Source organism: Motacilla alba, chromosome 2 (genome assembly GCF_015832195.1).
Source record: "Motacilla alba alba isolate MOTALB_02 chromosome 2, Motacilla_alba_V1.0_pri, whole genome shotgun sequence".
Taxonomy (NCBI): Eukaryota; Metazoa; Chordata; class Aves; order Passeriformes; family Motacillidae; genus Motacilla; species Motacilla alba.
The window spans coordinates 106378016-106398376 of record NC_052017.1 but is presented as its reverse complement, the minus strand read 5'-3'; the positions used below and the strand labels follow the sequence as shown (position 1 = coordinate 106398376).

The following is a 20361-nucleotide window of genomic DNA, read 5'->3' as shown; positions in this document are numbered from 1 at the left end:
CTAGCTCTAGACTAACAAAAGCTGGAAGTCCTTGAGAGTTGCAATGGGAGACAAGAACAATACTGGAAATTTCAACAAGGATCCAATGCCAGAATGAAGCATTACCAACATAAGTAATACCTGTGAAAATATCCTTTCTTCAGGATAGCAGCAAGAAATAATAAAGAAAAGGTACTGTTCCTTTGTGCCCTGTTAAGCAGGCTAACACAGACATCAGAATAAAATTATTGATGTTCTTAAGTTAGAAAAAATACAACACAACATTCAGCTGACAATGAAGAGACAGCTGCCTGAAAGAGACTTTGATTAGTATCACTGAACCTGTTTTACATTCATAAAACCAAGTCTGGAGATCAGCAGAGGGATGCTGAGGTATCATCACACACAAGCAGTATTGCTTCATGAAGGAAGCCTCACTAATTGAATGCAAGAGCAATAACCAGGACAAAAAAATAATGGAGAAGATTGCTCATGAAAGCTCAGCTCCAAGGGGACACGACACTAACAACTGACCAAGAACAAGCAGTTGCAACAGCATAAACACTTCACTCCTTGGTTCAGTCATTAATAATCTCCAGGCAGTGTGTCTCACTGGTAACTGTGGGGACTACACCATAAACCCCTACTGGTTATGCCTGACATGAAGCTGTAATCTCACAGCAGCTTTCTCACCAATGGATGCCAGCACCTGGTAATGCAAGTTTTCATTTATTGTGCTTTAACAAGAGACAAAGCAATACTAGAACAAGACAAACTTTATTTCCAAGATGAAACGTCTTTGTAAGCCAACACCCTTAAATGAAGTGGTGTTAATAAAGTCACAGGAGAAAATCCTTCAAAATATGCAACTGCCACAGCACAGGAGTGCAATCAATCCCAGCAGCACCCCTGAAGAACAGGCCCCTCAGTGTCCACACAGTTTTGATAATAATGCTACAGAAATGAAAAGTTCCATGTTGCATCACTCCAGTCCCAAATTTGATACTAAAATACAGCAGTGCTGCACTCTTGAGTACCACCAACATTATAATGGAGCTGGCATGTGAAAGTTCAAACTCTCTCAAGCACAAGAGGCCAAAATTAGAAAGAGGCATACAGAGGGAGTGTATGGCATCAGACATCTCTGTAGGCTGAAAAGGGAAAAAATTGCTGCCAGCACTGTATAGATAGATTTGCACAGCTGGCAGTGTGCTTCCTTTTTCAGCTGGCAGTAGGAAGGACCCTTCTGTTTAGGGAGGGCAGGTCCAGATTTGTTTTCTTATGGGAGAAGATAGACCCTCTGCCCTTTTCAAGAGAAGGCATCAGGGTAACCATAGAAGATACAGCCACTTCTACTGACTTGCCCTTTGTGCTAGTAAGTTGCCTGAACAAACACCAAACTCCTGAAATGGCCAAGCTGTGAAGCAGTCAACTCAGTCCTTCAGCCGTATCTGAGAAGAGCAAGTATTTTAATCACTACACCTGCCCAAATGAGGATAAAAACATGTTTTGTATGCAATTCAATATATGTAAGGCACAGCAAAGAAAAGCAATTGCAGCAGACTGCCACAGTGCAGCAGTGTAGAGCCAAAAGCCATTGCTTGAGTTCACCAATATCAAATTCAAGAAGTGTTTGGACTCCCCTGTGTGGAGCTAAGCTTCCTTGCCTATTTGTACAGATGGTCAACCTTTCCCCTGGATTACAAGACTTGCTGTGTAGCCAACAAACTGCTCTCCTGCCCTTGTACTACCTAAGAAATTCTCCTTTTCTTCTGGCTGAAATTTCCAACTTAGTCCTCAAAGACAATATGAGTACCAATTCCTTTTCCAATTTGACTTTAGCTACTACTAGCCAAGATTATCAGTGCATATGCTTAATAACTTTTCTTTGGAGTTTTGGCATTGAGGGTATTTTGCCTTTTTTTTTTTTCTTATTTAACAAATCCACTCAGAAAAAGAGACTTTCCATCCACCCCATACAGTTTTAAGCAAGTCTGGAAAGGTGAAATATCATGTTTATGCTACCATAGCATGAACTCTTTATTTAGAATGCAGGATTCTTGTATTACATCTACCTTACACCCTTTGAAAGGAAGAGAACTAAAAAAGCAAAACATTTTAGGGGTCTGAACACTGTTAAACCAAGTATACATAATATTCAAGCTGAAAAGAAAACTCACACAGCAGATGTCCTACCATACCTGCGAAAAGTAAATCTAGTTTACATTAAGTCTAATGGTTTTCCCACTTTTTAAAGAAAAATAATTTTTACGAGGAATTCCTTTGCAAGAATTGAGTTCTTTATCTGCCAAAGGGAGACTAATTCTCTCAAAATACTTGAAGGCATTACTTACAGGTAAACCAGCTGGACACCACACTACTTGGTATCTTAAACACCTATAAGCCAAACCTAATTTATTTCACAAAGTTGCTCTTTTGGGTATACCTGTGATCCACAGTTTCTTGGTATTTAATATTAATATTAGCAAGAAGTTAACCTGTGCCAAAAATAAAAAAACATTAACACATTGCTTTTGAGGGTATTGTTTTAATAAGATAGTTATTCCTCCTGGAATTTGTTAGCTAATGAGGCCTGATAGAAAAAAACTCACTTTTGGACGACTTAATAATTAACATGTCTCAGTAAATGTGGAGGTTAGAACTCAGCTCAGAAAAGCTCCTTGAGGTAGTTCATGCATTTCAGATAACATATCACTGAACAATATCAAGCCACCTGTGCCTGCCAAGTACCCAGGGCAGGATCTACCAGGGAAGAGAGACTGGCATCCCTGGTGGCTAGCTGAGGCACAGCCCTAACAGGGCATCCAAGAGCAATTAATATAAGTATCCCATCAGCAGTTTCTGCTTCTGACACTTGCATTTCCTAACTTTTCAGCAAGGTGCCAACCTAGCCTGGCTGTGGGCATAGTGGGGGCTAGACCTCGTATCCCCCCATGTCTCAAGATGGATGTTCAGTGTCGTGAAATGGTGGTCAACAGGTTTTACAAGAGACCAAACTGACAGCTTGGCTTTAGATTCACCTTTCCAGCAAGGGCTCAGCATTTCTAAACTGTCACAAACATAACTGATGGCTCAAGACAGACTAGCTTCATATATTAAAAGAAAAAAAAAAAAGAAGAACCAGAGGTACAAATTGGTATCCTCTTTATTAAATGGCAAGAATCAAAGTAAAGGAGCCAAGTTATTACAGAGAAGCAGAGAATCCATCTTACCAGCTGCTTCACTTTAACCACCTGCTGAGCACCCGCTGACCGCGCCACCATGGAGCTGGGCTGCGAGATTTTAATTCCAATTGGGGTTCCAATGACTGGTTTCAGAGGCCGGAGAGGGGTTGTTGCTGAAGACGCCACTGTAGAGACCAGCACTGGCTTTGCAGACTGCAGAGAGGGCGCCGGCACGGCAGAGGTGAAGACCGGCTTGCCAGGTTGGACAGCGGTCAGCCCGGACGACGCCACGGCTGTGGTGAGGACGGCAGCTGCGGGCCCGGGCGCCGCTGTCCCCATGGCAGGGGAAGGAATGGCCTTCACAGCCTGCACGGGAGCTGCTGCCGACGTGCTGGCAAGGACTGGTGTGATAACTACAGGGGCTGTGACTGCTGCAGAGGCAGGCGCGGGTTTTACTGCTGGAAGAGCAGTTGTTGCTACAGCCAAGGTTGCCACTCCTGTGGAAGGAGCTGGCAGTGCAGAGGGACAAGTGGAAATCTCTTCTTGGGTTGGAGCTGGCTGCTCCATACACTGCTGGATAAAGCTCTGAGGATCAGGCATTAGTTGCCGTAAGGCAAGAACGCTTTTCTAAAAGAGAAATGAAAAAACACTGGATGTAGTAACAGCCGAGTTTTCCACAATAATAATACATTTGTAACTGAATCTTCTTCCTCATTTTCCAATTAAATTTTTCATGAGACAATAAATGGCAAACAAGTTTTGCTAAATTTCAGACACGCTTAAATTGAGGACAATCCGATTCGATGAAGATGACAAGAAACACCAACACCAGCTGAGCAAAGGTCAAGCATCACCACAGCTACACTTCATAGTAATCTCATCTATGGGGAAACTCACATAGAACTTTGTTCCTCTGTTTAGATTTTTCCATTTGGAATTTGTGTTTCAGAATAAGATGATTTTAACTGCTTTATTACCTCAAAGAATTTTGTTTCGCCAAAAAACCCTGCTATATTGGAACAGCTGTGTTTATTTCATGGAGCCTGACAGGGAGCTACGAATTATCCAATAAAGTCAGGAACAAGATCTGAAGACAAGAACACTTTTATACCAATACAGCTGTATCTACACTAGGGGGGGATACCACTTTAATAATGTCTGTAGAGCTACAGCAACACAACTTCAGCCAGCTACTTCTCAACAGGAGAACAAAAGTAAAGGAATCTGGCAACATCTCATTTTTACTACAGCTGTGTTTGAGAAGGTTAATGGACAGAATAATCTTAAAACTCTCTACAGACTTTTCTCCTTCACTGTTTATAATCTGCTATGGCTCTGAACCAGGGGAAATCAGTTCTGCAGCTACCTGTATATTCTTGAAAATCCTTGTATTTTTTCCTCATCTTCTAACAGTTGCTAAAGTTTCTAAGAGCTCCAAACACACACAGTGCTGCCACTTTGGACTTCATGCAAAAGGTACATGCTAGTGCACCAAGTAATCATATTGTTTGCACAACCGGACCTTCTGCAGCCCATCTGTTCTTTAACATTCACTTCTTTTTCTTTTAAAAAGCTGCTTAGCTCCTGATGCAAGTTATGTACCAAAAGCATCCAGCAGACTTGAAAATCAAGCAGGCTTCACAGCCAAAGCCACTGTACTTTTTCCACCTCTTGGAACAGACAAAACGAAACACATGCACAACTTCATCAAAAACCTGCAGCTCAGAGATAAGAGCTGACTCCAGAGAGACCTCCCTAAAATTCCACTTCACTAGCTAAAAGTGGATTGGCAAAAAGCCGTATCACATTTCTTTCCAGACTGAAGCTGCAAACATTTCCCCCACAAACAAGGCCAGCACTGATCCTCTTAGCACCTTCGAGAAGTGCTCCTGAAGTCATCCTCCATTTGGCACTCAGTCCTGTCACAGCTGCTCAGAGTTACAGATCAACCTAATTGTGTGTATCAGCCACACATCCTTACAGTGCTTCAGGAAAAGGCAATCTGGATGCAAGATGTTTTAAAGGATTGGCAACACTGCAAAGTCAGCTAACTCTGACCACGTCTGAACAACACTTCTGAAGTCACAGTATATCTTTGTTAATGTAGCACACAACAGGGAGAGAGCAGCATGCCAAGGATTATGTGGTATGGACATTGCTCAAATCAGAGAAGCCCAGATGATGCTAGTACCTGGCAGTGCGCTGCAGAAGAAACACACAAGGGCTCTGCTGTGACAGGGCAGGGTCTGACCCAAGCTGATGAACCCAACTTAGCCCCTGCAGAAATGCCTTGAGTTCTCTGTATGAAGTGTAGCAGCTCTTCACATCGTTGGATGGCTTCTTGTAACAGCTGAGCACTTCTGTGAGTGCCAGTCACACTGAGCCTGTACTCACAGCCTGGTCCTTCTGCAGCCAGAGCCACACTGGATGCAGAAAACCCATTCTCAGAGCTGTTTATTTTTTCTAGCTTTTGCATGGCCATTTAAGAAGCCTCCAGGAAATTAAACAGGTAACAAATGACCAATCATAAAATTCTATGTATCATAGAATCATCCAGGTTGGAAAAGACCTTATACCTTGAAGATCATTAAGTCCAACCATCAGTCCAGCACTACCACTGTATCCCCTAAACCACTAAATCTCATCACCCAGCACGAAAGGCAGATCCTATTAAACACCTCCAGGGAGGGTGCACCATCCCCTGGGCAACCAATTCCAATGCCTGACCATCCTAACAGTGAAAATTTTTTTTTCCTAATATCAAATCTGAATCTCTCGTCTCAGCTTTAGGTCCTGCAGAGACAACTGCACTCTTTCAGACTCATGGCAAACTTGCTAGCACAGCATTTAAAAGTCGCCACTGTAAGGAAAATTTTAATCCCAGATTTGAGCAGACTAACACCAGCCATCTAGAGCAATATCAACATAATCACATGCATTGTTATATGGCCTATCAAATACCAAGGAAAAGGGCAAACTCCAGAAAAAACTCTGTCCGAGCTTTACCACTTAACTATTATTCCCTTATTCACCATCATGCCTATAATGAATGTACAGGTCTAACAAACTTAAGAGTATGATGTACATTGGAATTTAGTAAATTTAACATAGTTTCGCTGAGATTTAATGCTTGCTGTATAATTAATTTTTATTTTGTTAATACCATTCTATAATATGATTAAAAGTCTCAAGGAAGCATTTTTTGATTATTTGCTTGAATGGAAGTAGAGTACCTGGAATTCTTTTCCTAAGCTACCGTGGTCTTGTCAGACCCTTTCTGGAGCAAGGGGCAGAGATTTTTCCTGCCTCCAGCTAAACATAAACCAGCAGAAGATAAATAGCTTTATGCAGATTCTTTGATCTTTAACAAAGCTTGTGCATTGCCACTGTTGTCAGCCTCTGAGTTAGAACTCAGAATTGCTACAATTTTGATGAGAAAGGAGGAGGTCATCTTCACACAGCTGCTCTACTGTAGATCAGATGCCCAGCTTCCAACACTCTAGTCTCCACTATCACCTAGAGGACAATTACTCTACAACATTAGGAACACAGCATAAATTACTCTTCAAAAACTCCTCTTCCCCTTAAGAATTGCCTTTCCAAGCACAACAGTCACAGAGGTATCCGAAGTACCATTCTTCAACTGACCTGAACAAATTTGAATGCCCCAACTCTCTTCTCTTCTGGTCCTCCTCCCTTCCCTCTTTAAATATTACATATCCATAATCAGACACTTACCTTGAGGAAAGGAACTAAATATGGTTGTGGAGATGACTTAAGCTCTGTGTACAACTTTTTTGTAAATTCTTCTGGTTCAATTTTTGCTTCCTAAGAGGAAAATATAAATACAATAGTAAGTTATAACTGAATCCACTCCACTTTTTTTCCCAAAATGTAACAAAAGGTCATGGCAACTTGTATTATCATGGCATTGTTCAGTTTCAGTTCTCAAATGCTTTTTTCCTGCTTTATTTAGAAAATAAAAAAAAGGGAGTTAGGATAGAATAATGTTGTAATGTTCATATAGTATTACCCAAGTTGTTTACATTTTCTTCAGCTACAGGCAGTGAACACACTTAGGGATAGATGTTCACACCCAGTCACTGAAGTGAAGGGATAGAAAAAAGTTTATAAGCAGCACTCATCCTTTTGAGTATCTCATTGTTATGTAGATATATTTTAAATCAACTACTAGTACTTCTTTCAGTAAAGGTAGCTTATCTGCATAAACTTAGAGACATCAAAGACTAATGACAACTTAGCAGGTTTTGTAAGACAATTCCAGACTACTGCATACACAGCATATTAGAACATTTAACACAGTCTTTCCAAAGCAATCAAAAATTTCTGCATACCCCCACGGTAACTGTCCTCTGAATTGCAGAGTACTGTTTCCTTTCTTAATGCTTTCCAGCCTGTCCCAACACGAACACCTGACTCAAGGGCCTGGGAGGGTTAGGAAGCTGCAGCAAACTTCTGAGACCCCCTCACTTGTACAGAGGGCTAAGCCCCAGACTCTGCTGCCCTTCCTCACCCTCCCAGCATCATCAAGAACATTACCTCCTCCAAAAAGGTATAAACACACAAAGGGAACATCAATCTGCATTTCTGCTGAGAAATTACTCCTCTCACCCACACCCACCTCTGGAGAAACTGTTCCAAGTTGCTACATAACCAGGACAGCTATTTTAGAGACTGTGTTTTTGCAGACAAACAGAGCTTCCAGCAGCTCTCCCATTTAGCTACTTGATCTGTTGCCTGTTAGATCTCTCTGAGATGCAAACATGGGTCACCAAGGTCTCACTGATACAGATGCAAGTGGTTTGGCACACTAAGGCTCAGAGCATACAGGGCACTTGACATCCACTTCATGAAATGCTGCCTTAAGCATCATTTTGCTGCCCAGCTGCAATTTACTCATTTCTCTCATACACACAAATGCATTTAAATCATACACATACCGAGTAGCAGATTTTCAAACTACTACAAAAAGCAAACAAGTGTGCAGTTAGCAATGTATTAACCTCTCTTAATAACTGCTCTTAAAAAAAAAAAACAAAACCAAAAAACAACAAGTACTGTAAACACAAGAAAGAACAACTCTATTTTTCCCACTGAAGGAAAGTGTACAGTCCAGCAGGGACAGAGGCTAAGGAATCAAATTTTTGCAAGGCTGCATTCTTCAAACAATCTGCTCTCTGAAATTACACCTGTCTACATCACACCTTTCCAGACTGAAAAGCCCTTTGGTACCACTAGCAAAGCCACCCCCCTCCACCAGCACACAGCCTTCTGCTACGGTGGAACAACAACACAGCAGCAGCGGTCAAATGCCATGACAAGAAGTGGCAGGAGAAATCGTTACCAGGAAAACCCAGCTGTGCTGGGATACAGCACGAAGCACCATACGGAAGCCACCTGCAAGGAGAGAGAGGTTGGCAGCCACCACATTGTCTGCTCCATCCTACTGTTTTAAGCTTTTGATAATGTCATTCCTGTTCCACTGCTCACTTCTGTCTTGGAGTAAAGCAGTAGTATGGACTTAGCACTGCACTGCAACCTCCACATCAGATTCTTGCTACTGAGGACTCAGAACTACACTAACATGAAAAAAAGATACTCAGAAGCTGCGTTAACACTACCAGCTCCTCCTGCTATCAGTCACCTGTGTGCATAAAGTGAAACAGAAATGTGAGGGGGGGAAATAACACAGCATGAGATTCAGTTAAAATAAGATTTATAATGTAAAACTTAACAAGGGTCAGATGCACTCAGCCACAAATCCAACTCCTGAGCTGTTAAAAAAAAAAAAAAAGCTACAAAATAACAGAAACAAAACTATGATAAATGTCAATATTCTATAGACAAATGCCACAGACATTGTTTTGAAAAAAAAAAGTCTCACCAGTAGGTTTTGCACCAGATTCTTCACATTCTGCCCCATCTCAGGGGCTTGAGGTCCACTAGACGCCAATTTTACTAGCGTAGCAAGAAAATTCTTGCATTTCTTCACATTCTCTAGCATCTCCTAGTGTGGAAATAAAGAGAAGGCTGTTAGATGTTGCACTGTCTCTTCAACCTCTGATGAACATACAGAATGTTAATTTTTAATTAAAAACTTTTTTTTTTCCTTACTGTAGAAGCGCTGGTCTGTGCTACTGTTGTGCCCTCTGCTTTCACAGAGACTGCCTTTTGGGAGATAGCTTGTGCAGGTGGTCCTGTAACTGGAAGTTTTACAGGTGTTCCAGTACTCAAAGGCTTTACAGCAGTAACTGTAGTAACACTAGCTGTTGCAGCTGCTGGCTGAAGAGAAAAATTAACACTTTTTAACCAAGGAACAACGTGACAAACATACTGGATTCTGTCTGCTAGCATACAAGGCAGCAGCTTCCCTCCACACTGCTATTTGAAACACAAAGAAACAATTCTTCTTGTTTTTAGAGTTTAGATTAATTTGCTTCGGGAGGCTCTATTTAATACAGTAAGTGACAGCCACAGCCATAATTCTATTTACAAATTAAGGGTGGGGGGAAGAAATTACAAAGGCACATCCAGACCAAAGCACTGCCTGCAACTTTGAAGGAAGAGAGGAAGGTAAAATTGTCTTGAAGAAACCAATATATTAACTTTGCCAGGCTCCTACAGTCTAAGACTAATGGATTTTGGACAATGCTAAGCCAGGTGACATTATTCTGAAGACAAGCAGAACCATAAGTCATTATTTATCTTCCAGTCTTGCCCTGAAGCTCCTCTCCCACCTGCAACACCCTTGCTTTTCCTATCACACACAGAGTAGGCAGAAGACATCATGTCGACTTTGGAAGGATGCAAGTGCCAGCAGAAGCAGCCAGCTCAGCAAATGGACCCAACAAGTTCTTCCTGCCTTTTCCTTGTGGGCAGCAATTTGGATCTCCTTCTCCTCTGCCCTGACAGAAATTCTCAGAAAATCCAGTTATTTTGAGACCTCTTTTTAAAAGCTCATTATAATTTACCAACAGATTCAGAAGCTCCAGCAACAGGAGAGTAATTAAGGTTTAGGAAAAAATACCTCCCTTCTTTGCAAACTAGGCTAAATCTAAAACCCACTAAACTGAAGTATTTATACTTTAGATTTTAAAGAGAATAAACAAACAAACCATACCCAAAACACCAACACAGTTCATTTGATACAACAGAATACAATACAAATAAAAGAATCTGCCCATGCAAAAAAAACCACTACTTTTGATTCCTCAAATTAAAATCTGAAAAGCCAGAGGGAACCCACAGGTGGAGTTCCAGGCTAACATTTGAAACCTAAAGTTGGGTGTCATCTTTCCTCCAGGCCTGTGAAGAGGAAGGCAAAGTCTGGTTTTGTAGTCCAAATTTTAGGTTCAGATCTGCACAATGTAATGGCTTTCACTGACTCTTAACGTGTTTAAGCACCCCAGCTTAGTCAAACAGGCAAAACTAATACTGGCTAATTACATCAATCATAAGAGAGCTAGACAGGAGTCTAGCTTACCCTACCATGAATAAAACAAAAACTAATAAAAAATGGGACAGACGTCATGTAGAATAGCAGTCTTTCAGGACAGGGAAAATTAATGAACAAACGTTTAAAGCTAAAGCAAAACCATAATGCTTTTGTCATAGATTTACAATTTTTTCTTTTCTGGTTGGGTGTCCTCCCCTCCCCAAGCTGCTGCCAGCTTGACATGAAAGCAGCAGGCAGTTACCAGAAAGCTTTCTAGCTTAGGCTCCCACTGTTGGTAACACTTTAATAGCTCTCTGCAGGATCTTTGCCACCACCACTGCCTCTTCCAAGGATGAGGCTCAACAGCTCTGAGACCACAGGGAGGCAAACTGGGCACAAGAATCCCACAAACAGATGGGCAGGAGGAATATGGAAGGGGACACAGTGTAGATTTGCCAAGTTGCAATGCCCTGGGCTTTTAAAAGTCGAAAACAGGAGCTGATCTCTTGCAAATTCCAGCATGCTTACACATCAAGACTAGAACAGCATTTTATCAGCTGAGGGAGGAAACAACAGGAAGTCTGCTGGACCCTCTTCCCAGGAAAATGAATATATGGGAATTAATTTCTGTCACCTGCCACCAACCTTTTTCACTACCGACAATTCTCATTCTCACTTTGAGCAACAGAGAAACGGTCACCACAAAAAAATGGCATTAATCCTGCATATTTTGAAGTCATTTCAAGAGAAGAAGTGCTCTGCATCTAAATGAAAGTGCCCCAGCATGATGCTAATTAGACACTTTGCAGCTTTGTTACCCCATCTGGGAAACAGGTAAAAAATAAGAATGTGCAGGTAATTTTTGTTTAACCTCAGAGCTTAAACATTCAGGAATGTCAGAAAAGGGAAATATTTTTGCTGATGAGGAGATTAATCCTGTAGTCAGTACCTACAGAGTTTTGCAGAGCGTGTTCCAAGTTGTATTTCACACAAGACTGAAGATGTACAACCAAGCCAAGTATTATTTCTTCTCCACCATTTTCTGTGGTGACATCATACCTCCACACCAACACTCCTCTCCTGTGACCTCAAAAAATTATTGAGACTAGGATCAGGAAGTTATTTTAAGACTGATTGATGAATGAATTGCTGCCAAGGAAATCAGACTCAAGGGCTCTGCCATCCTTTCCCCAGATGGTTCCATCAACTTTTTGCACTGACTCCCTTTTTAGCACTCCTCTTGTCCACCCCAGGGTGAGGAGCAATGTGACCATGTGATGGCAAAATGTGTCCATATTGCATCTATTTACTCTTCATTGTACAAGGAGCTTGTACAGAGGGTTTTGCAATCCTCTGTAAAGCAGAGGGGCTTCAAGGAAGCCACTCCAATAAAACCAGTTCTGTTAATTTTTCCTAGAGTCATCATTCCCGCTGTCTAAATCTAGCCCTACAGCTCATTCCAAGTGTTCCAGTTTCTACAGTGGGGAAAAAAAAAAACAAAACCAGCTTACAAAAAATACTCCAAGTCTATGTCTTTAAATATCTCAGAAGAACACAGGTTCAATAGACTACATCAAAACTGAATTAAAGTACAGAAAGACCAAGCTAAAGGCAGATAGAAGTTTTAAAAAGAGAAGTTAACAGCAGGTTGAATCTCAGTGTTTACCAGAGTGTGAGGATGCATGCGACTTCATCCATCAGATGATGGATGACCTTCATCTCTTTTCCCCAGTGCAAGGGTAGTATAGTAGATGACTATTGATTTTATATCCTAAAGACCTCTACACAGAGATCACAAACACAGGATTTGCAAGCTAGTATTCCAAAGCAAAAGTAAGGAACATCCACTACTGCATTTAGACACAAAGCATACACTGTTTCCATTCTGAGCAAAATAGGAAATGTATTAAGAGAGGCTTCTGGATTTTCCACTCTAGCCCCAACATTATCCATCTGTAGTGAGAGGGAAGTGAAAAAAGAGCACAGAGTGTGAGTAGCGTTCAGTTGCTGATACAGAAGAACAGCAGAAGGCTGAACTTGTTAGCCAGACTGTTACCACTGTCAGCACACACATCCCCCAATCCTTCAAACACCCTCAGGGTCAAGAACATACATCTAGCACGTTTTTTTGAATGATTGATCTTGCTCATTTAATGAGTGTTTTGTCAACTGCTGAAGCTCAGTCTCCTGTGAAGTCTTGTCACAAAACACAAGTACAAGCCAGACTTCTTCATGATTTCTCCTCCAGATTATGAGCAGAACATACTATCTGCAGAAAAATGTAGGTTTCTTCTCATTCCACTTGCTTATTCAGAAGTCTGGTCCCCAAGAACAGAGGATGAACCATATGTAGGAAAAACCTCATACTCCGCAGATGATAAAACCCTCTTCAGAAGAGACCTAAAACATTTTTCTCTAGAAAAAGCAAATTAAGACCTAGGAAATAATACAAAAATACTACCTGAAAATAATGAGGCATTTTCAACCACTGCCTATTTACAGTTGTACCTGTGGAACCCATCTGCCACACTCAATCAGAAAACACGTCTTCAGCTATGACCTTCCTTCAGTTTATAATGAGGGGGAAAAACATAATACACATTAAAAATAGCTTGATTGGTGCAGGGAGCTCATTTTCCCCTCAACACCATCTCAGGTATACCTTTTTCTGCACTAAGGAATCAGGGAACCCCAACAGGAGCACATCTCCCAGAAAAGATTTAGCAAGAGATTGAAGGAGCTCTGTCACAGCGTACAAAAGCACTGGAAATGGCTCTCTGAACTATTTACTGTATTCATTGTTCATGTGCTTTCTACTGTAGTGAGATAAGATCATCTGACATGCTGACAGAAACCTAATTAAATTATGCATTAAAAAAACAGATTTGGGAAATAATTTGTTATAAGGACAAAGGTTACTAAGCTTACTGAAAACCAGATTACAGTTAGAAATAACAAGAATTTATCCATATTTTCTTTAGTTCTTTCTGTCACTTATTCCACCATACTATAAAGCTTACAAAGTACCTGTATTACAGCAGGTGTCTGAACAGTAGCAACCACAGCATTTGTTGTTTGAGATAACGTTTTCACAGGAGCAGCTGCTATTTTCTTTACTAACTGTGTGCCAGAATTCTTTGAAAAAATGAAAATAAAAAATAATTACACATGGGCAGAGAGCAGTTGTCAGACAAGTCAATGACAAAACAGACATTGAAGTTGGGGTCAGACACAAACTGAGACACATCCTCTTAACAGTAACAATACAGGCATCATTCACACAATCCATGTAATTTAAACAGTGCTCAACAAAACTCTTTGTCTACCACTTTAATATTCAATAACAGATTCAGAGACATTTAGAGATAATGTGTAATCAGAATAAAATGGTTGAAGAAATACATAAATTGTTACTTTTATGTAGCTCCTTACTCTTGTGCGCTGACCACACTACAAGAGATGGAAGCAAAAAGCCAGCACAGTTCAGGGAAGGAGGAACATCCTAGCGACATGGGAAAGGTCCTCAGCTTTACTCAGCTTTGGTGAAATATCCCAAGGTTTTAGATACTTGGAGTAACCATTTAGACAATTTTGGCTGGTATTTTTTTTCTTAAAATGCTTTATATCATCATCACCATCAGAGAGGAGTTCACTGATTTGACCTTTACCATACCATATGTAACAGCTCACAAGTTTTTCCCCCAAGCAAGAAAGCAAAGCACATAGTGATGTTTATTGGTGCAAAACCAAACACCATCACCCCACTCAGAAAGGGCTCAAACACTTATTTAACCCTACACAACTTATTTGCAAACCCTGTTATAACTACGCAACATACAGCTATGTCAAACTAAAGTTATGAGAGAAGTTACCTGCACAGCACATATTCTGATTGCAGGTGTGCTGGTTGGCACAGATGGTCTCACACTCCTGTTGTTCTGTGTCTGATTCTGTGCCTGTCCTATTGACTGTTGAGATACCAGCATTAGGTGGCCATTACTGCTTCTGATAAGAACAGTTCCTGTTGAAAAAAAACCACATTCAGACTGTGAAATTAAGTTATATTATGGCTTTCCTATACTTCTGCAGAAGAAATAACTAGACCACACTGATAATGTAATATTTACTTTATTACTCCAAGGAACAGCTGCCAAGAAATATAAGAATAAAGTGCACATCAGCTTCACTATGCATCTTATGACAGAAAATAATTCCTAAATTCAAGAGAAAAACTTAACCACTAGCCACACTGAAACATGGTGTGCATACAAGATGCAAATTGCAAAGCAGTTTACCATTTGAGTCAAAAAGATATTCTGAACATTAAAAAGACAGACACACAAAATATACACACACTCTGGGATTACTTTAGCACTAATTTTAAGCAGTTCTTCAACTGCAAAATTCATCACCACTATCACACTTGGCTGCCTCTTCAGTTTCTGAACACTTATGCACATACTTAGAGGTGAAAACACAGCTTAGAGAAAACTGTAGTGAGAACTGGAGCCTGATTAGTATCAGCTCGCCCACCTGTATCAAGACCACCCCCCCCAATCAAGAGGGCAGTGGTCTCCCCTGAAAATCAAGGTCACTGAAATATTTGAAGCTGTCCCTCTGTCAAGGGTGTGTCCAAAAGCATTAAAACCCAGGGTTTTACTGGAGCAGTTTGAAGCCAAATAGGGAGATTCCAGTGGGAAAGAATTTAAAAAAAGAAAGAGGGGGAAAAAAAAAGACCATTCAGCTACTAAAGCTCCTCCCTCCTCCCCTACGGGCTCACCTCTGAAAAATTCAGAGGATTCAAAACAATCAGAAATACAAAATGCCAGCTAGATATTTGGTCTGCACCATGTCAGATCCTTCAAGGGAGCTACAGAGCTACCTTTGTGGTGTCTCACCTCCTTTGCTTCCAGCAGCAGCTGCTGCAAAGTCCACCATTGAAAACACCATCCTCAAATACCCTCATTTAACACTGATCTTTCAAATAAAAGGAAGCAGGAGGTACAGGAGAATCCAGATATGTAAATAAGACTACCTCAATGTTTCTGGAGGACTGCATTCAACTTTCTTTCAAGTTATCCAATGTCTGATACACAGATCTTCTTGCACACTTACAATCTTTCCTAGTGTAAAACAAGACTGTAATGAAAGTCTTTTAACTACTTGGTTAGTCTGAAAGCTGACTAGCTGAAAATAGGACCATACAATACAGCCTCAAATACTGCTTCTGTCTGAGTTTAAATGCATACAACAGAAAAAGCCACAAGCTCCACGAGCTGGGTTTTGTTGCATATGTTTTGGTTTTTTTTTTTAACAATCAAGCTATAATCACATGCTTAGAAACAGCTTTTCATCCTCCACATCAAAAGGCATAAGAGGATATTGCAAGACAACACAAAACCTGGTATAAAATTCTGTAACATCAACATATTGCCATTTACATAGCAGATGCAAACTGAGAACTGCAAGAGCAGCATCTACATGATCCTCTCCTTTCTCAAGCAGCTTTTACTACATGGGCAGATGCACAAGGTAGTTGCATATTCAGAAAAATACTGTTAACTTCATCTGACAACTCAGCTTTCTCCTCCTCCACTGATGACTTGACTATAATCATATTTAGGTACAGATGGATCATTTAATTTAATCAATGAATAACCGGAATTATAGAAAACATATTAGATGTCTCAGTTTCTTTTCACGCCATCTCATTTAGACAGTGATTCATGGCAAACAATTTATCATCAGCCAGGAAAAGGGCAATGTTTCCCTTGTTCAGACCACATGCTTATGCAGATTTCACTGAAAGAGAGAAAGCTGACCACACTTTGCTGGCAATAGCATTTCTCTCTGCTCTAAGTCTACATTCAGAATGGCAGAAGTGCTGCTACTGGAGATTTTAGGCTCTTCTTTTATAATCCTGGTTTGAAACATCACTGACAGCTCTACTACTTTGAGAAGGCACATATAAACTTATAATCTCATTTCTTTAGAGGTTTGGAATGCATTAAGAGTTAGTTTTCAAGTACTTGGATATTTTGCCACTACTCATTACATTTGTCTGTTAAGTCAAATTATCAGAAGTGCATTTTCTACTTCTGCATTTCAGAAACCACATTGATACCAGTCAACTTGATTACAGGGCTTGGACTGGTTTTGTGTTACTGTTCTGCATTTTCAGTTGGCATTCAACAGGGATGGAGACCCTGCTGGAAAAGTATCCCATCCTCCAGTCACCTGAATGGGGTGAGTTTCCAGCACAATCTACTTGCTTGACAGGAAATTAAGTCAAGAGCGAGCTAGAAAGTTTATGCAAATAAAATACAGTTCATATGTAAATTCATTAACATCTCCAAAAAAGAAAAGGTAAACAAGTAACTCCTTTACATTTGAGCAGGATAGCAGTGATCCCAAAAATAATGCAACCCAAAACGTAAAGCAACTTTCCAGCCCTAGCAACAGGATTAGGCAACACAAGGACAATCATACTGAATTAAAATAAGTTGGTGAGACCAGCCACAGAAGAAGTTACCTAAGGCCAGTCCAGTGGCCATAGCCTTGATTGGAACATTCAACTGTGATAATGCCTGTTACTTAATAAAGTTAGAGTAACAAACAATCATTTCCCTATCTTTGTTCCATTTGGCAGAATTTTTAATAAAGCATGGTAACCTTTTCATGGCAGCAGCTCTTTGTGACACTGGCAAAATTATAACCCCAAACCAGTATTATGGTAAGCTACTAACTACTGCTTCTGCAGGCTTATTGCTATTGATGCCTGATGCACAGATAAAGCTGAAGGCACATTTGAAACAGCTGTTAGAGCTACAGTTCCACAAACTGAAGAGCCACATCTTGTCCAAGGATGAGAGACAGTTCTAGGCAGTTAAAACCTAATGTCACAAAGCAACAGTAAACTGACACATGAATTACCTGGAACACTTCGAAAGTTGTTGAGAACAGCATTTATTTTTTTACCTCTCATTGCCACAATTTAATTACAGTTTTTCACAACTTTGATACTCCCCTTCCGCCTGGAAACAAAAGCAATAACCCCATTCTACAGCCAATAGCACAGACTCCAAGAGGCAGCACAGGAGGTCTCTTATGCCAGAAGAAGAGGTTCCATGGCTCTCAAAAACAATGCCTGAAGTCTCATACACTTTATACGGCTGCACAAGTGTGAAATGAGGGAACAGCAGGTGATGGTAACCTTAAGGCTCTCAATAGAAAGGTCACGTAAACAGACTCGTGCAGCTACCAGGACGCTACTATCAGAAATGAAGGTAAGTGCAAGAATTCACATTCTTCACTTGGCAGGGGGGGAAAGACAGTACTTCTTATCAAGAGCTGTTTTCACATTCACTAGAAGGCAAACACTAACAAAATAAATGCGAAAACCGATCATGTCTTGCAGTCACAGCAACTTCACAAGAAAATAGGGGAAAGAAAGAGAACATACGAAACAACACAGGACCTCTGAACAGCTAAAGCATGAAGTTTCATCTAACACCTCTCAGCACTGCATTTAAAAGCAGAAAAGGTACTGGCAATCTGGGCAAAATATCAGCATCAATGGTAGTAAATGAAGAACGATGAAGCATCCTCATAACACGAGAGATACCCTCTTTTGGGCTGCACTTCCAAGAACATAGTTCAACAGTTTTACTGGAGTTGTTTCAGAGAACAGGAACAACTTCCTCACTATTTGCAAACTTTGATAGAAGAGCAAGGCACAATCCCTATGGGGCTACAAAGAGGTTCCTATTTTCAAACCAAAGTGACCAGTTACCATCGGGGATTATTTCTTACATGCTTCACTGGAGCACTCAGCTGTCTCTTGCAGATTAAAAAAAAAACAACCCTTTTTGCAATGAGTTGAGACTTTTATCCCTAGATATTCTGCCTGTCCTGCCAAAAACATACTTTGGAAAGTTATTTGGTTTTGCTACACTGGCAGAGAAGGCAGTTAAAACACAATCAGCTGTTTCAGCCATTCATTCTCTGCACACCTTTCTTCAGCTGTAACCCTGAGAAGGGAGCTGGAGGGGAAGTACCTGACAACCAAAACCCAACTCAGTTGCCTCCAAAGCTACACAGAAGGAGCCACGCTATACCTTCTTACCTTGAAGAGGTCTCATTGAGATCTACACCCAGTGCCCTGCTTTCTCCTGGAACCAGGGCTGCAGGTACCCTGCCTTGAGGAGGAGTGCCTGGCAACAGTCCTGCAAAGCTCTGGCAGCCACCACCCAGATCAGCCTCTACTTAGACATGTCAGCACTGCGAGCAAGGGAAAATCAGAGGCCTTCTAATGAAAATTCATTTCATTTCGAAAACTTCAGATCCCTCTGCTACAAATTTTCACTGTCCCAACACCATTGGTGAAGCTTATTCTGAACTTGGTTTAGCACCCAACCCAGGAACCAAGAAACACAGGTTAGCAGCTTGCAGATACCTCTGCATTTTAACAAGAAAGCACCAAAACCTCAGGGGAGCCATGAGCAAGAAGCTGTGGGATAACGGCAGAGATCTGTTCATGCCACTGTAGGTAACGCCACCTGCATTGGCTTCACTGTATTTCAGGGAATAGTGTTAAGGAAACCACAATGCTGTTAACACAAACCTGTGCTGCCAACTGAAGCTCTGGGCTTCATCCAGCAGCACTGAACACCAATGAATGCTAAAAGCACCCCGCCGTAAGGGCAACTTCCACCACATAAGACAAGGCTGAGACATTTCTGATGGGGAACTTCCCCCAGGAATTTCCTGAGATGAACCAGCTGGCATTTGTGCTCCAGTGGAGATACACCTTATGCTGTTACTACAGGTGAAGCTGAAGTTGTCACATTAAGCCACCACTTTGATTACAAGGTTTCTAACCCAACTGCTCAACCAAACAGCTTTTGGGAACTGCTGGTTAGGGAATAATGTGAGGAAATGAAGAGAAGTGTTTTGCTCCGAAAATAAAATACAAGCAAGAACTAACCACAATGAGACCAAGCTCATTTAAGAGAACATAAGTCACAAAAGCTGCATTCAAAGAAGGGTAAATTTAACTTATTTCAAAATAAGGAGTGCCTCCATCAGGTATGTTGCCAATCTTAGTAAAGGACACTTAAAGCCAATTATAAAAACAAGGCTAAATGGGGACTTAAGGTCTCAAATCAGTAACTAAACAACAAAAATGTTTTAAAACAACAGCAATGTGTCAGAGCTCTCTGTTCCTAAACAAATCCCATTCTTTCACTGAGCTACTCAAAACAAAGCGATAGCTTTTACGGAGTTATTTCAAGATAAAACCAAGCTTTAAAGGGGATGTTTTAATAGGAAACTAAGTGGCAATTAAAAAGGAATATTGGTTTTAAGTTTCTTTGACTGTTTAGGATCATTCAAAATTGGGAAAATAACTTACCAAACACTACTAATCCATGCAACAGGTCTTAATACAGTTTTTCTCTCTAAAGACATCCTTAAGGAAATAAAAGCCTGTTGTTTCCTCTTCAGTTCCATTTATTGAGCCCCACAGACTAGGTCACCTAAAAGCTTTAAGAAATACATTACAGGAGTGAATAAGACAGACCAAAAAAGGGCATTGTTAGAGATGTAGACTGCTCCAGCACTGATTGCATCAAGGTGCATTATGGCAGTACTTTAGCTGAAAAAGAGTGCTGAAGAGGCACAAAGTGTTAATGAACTACTGTGAAAGACAGTAACTTAGTAACTTCTACATAATTTACATAA

General features: G+C 40.8%; 1 protein-coding gene across 4 annotated transcripts in view; it reads right to left on the bottom strand.

Moving 5' to 3' along the window:
• The window catches only part of TAF4B (TATA-box binding protein associated factor 4b), an 83444-nt gene that overhangs the window by 40479 nt on the left and 22604 nt on the right, over window positions 1-20361 (bottom strand). For all 4 annotated transcript variants that reach the window (XM_038129311.1, XM_038129310.1, XM_038129313.1 and 1 more), the window contains 6 exons: window positions 14493-14641; window positions 13648-13755; window positions 9300-9467; window positions 9070-9192; window positions 6903-6992; window positions 3213-3791 (listed from right to left, as the gene is read on the bottom strand). In XM_038129311.1, coding sequence (XP_037985239.1) covers window positions 3213-3791; window positions 6903-6992; window positions 9070-9192; window positions 9300-9467; window positions 13648-13755; window positions 14493-14641 — 1217 coding nt within the window. The remainder of the gene's footprint in view (window positions 1-3212; window positions 3792-6902; window positions 6993-9069; window positions 9193-9299; window positions 9468-13647; window positions 13756-14492; window positions 14642-20361) is intronic.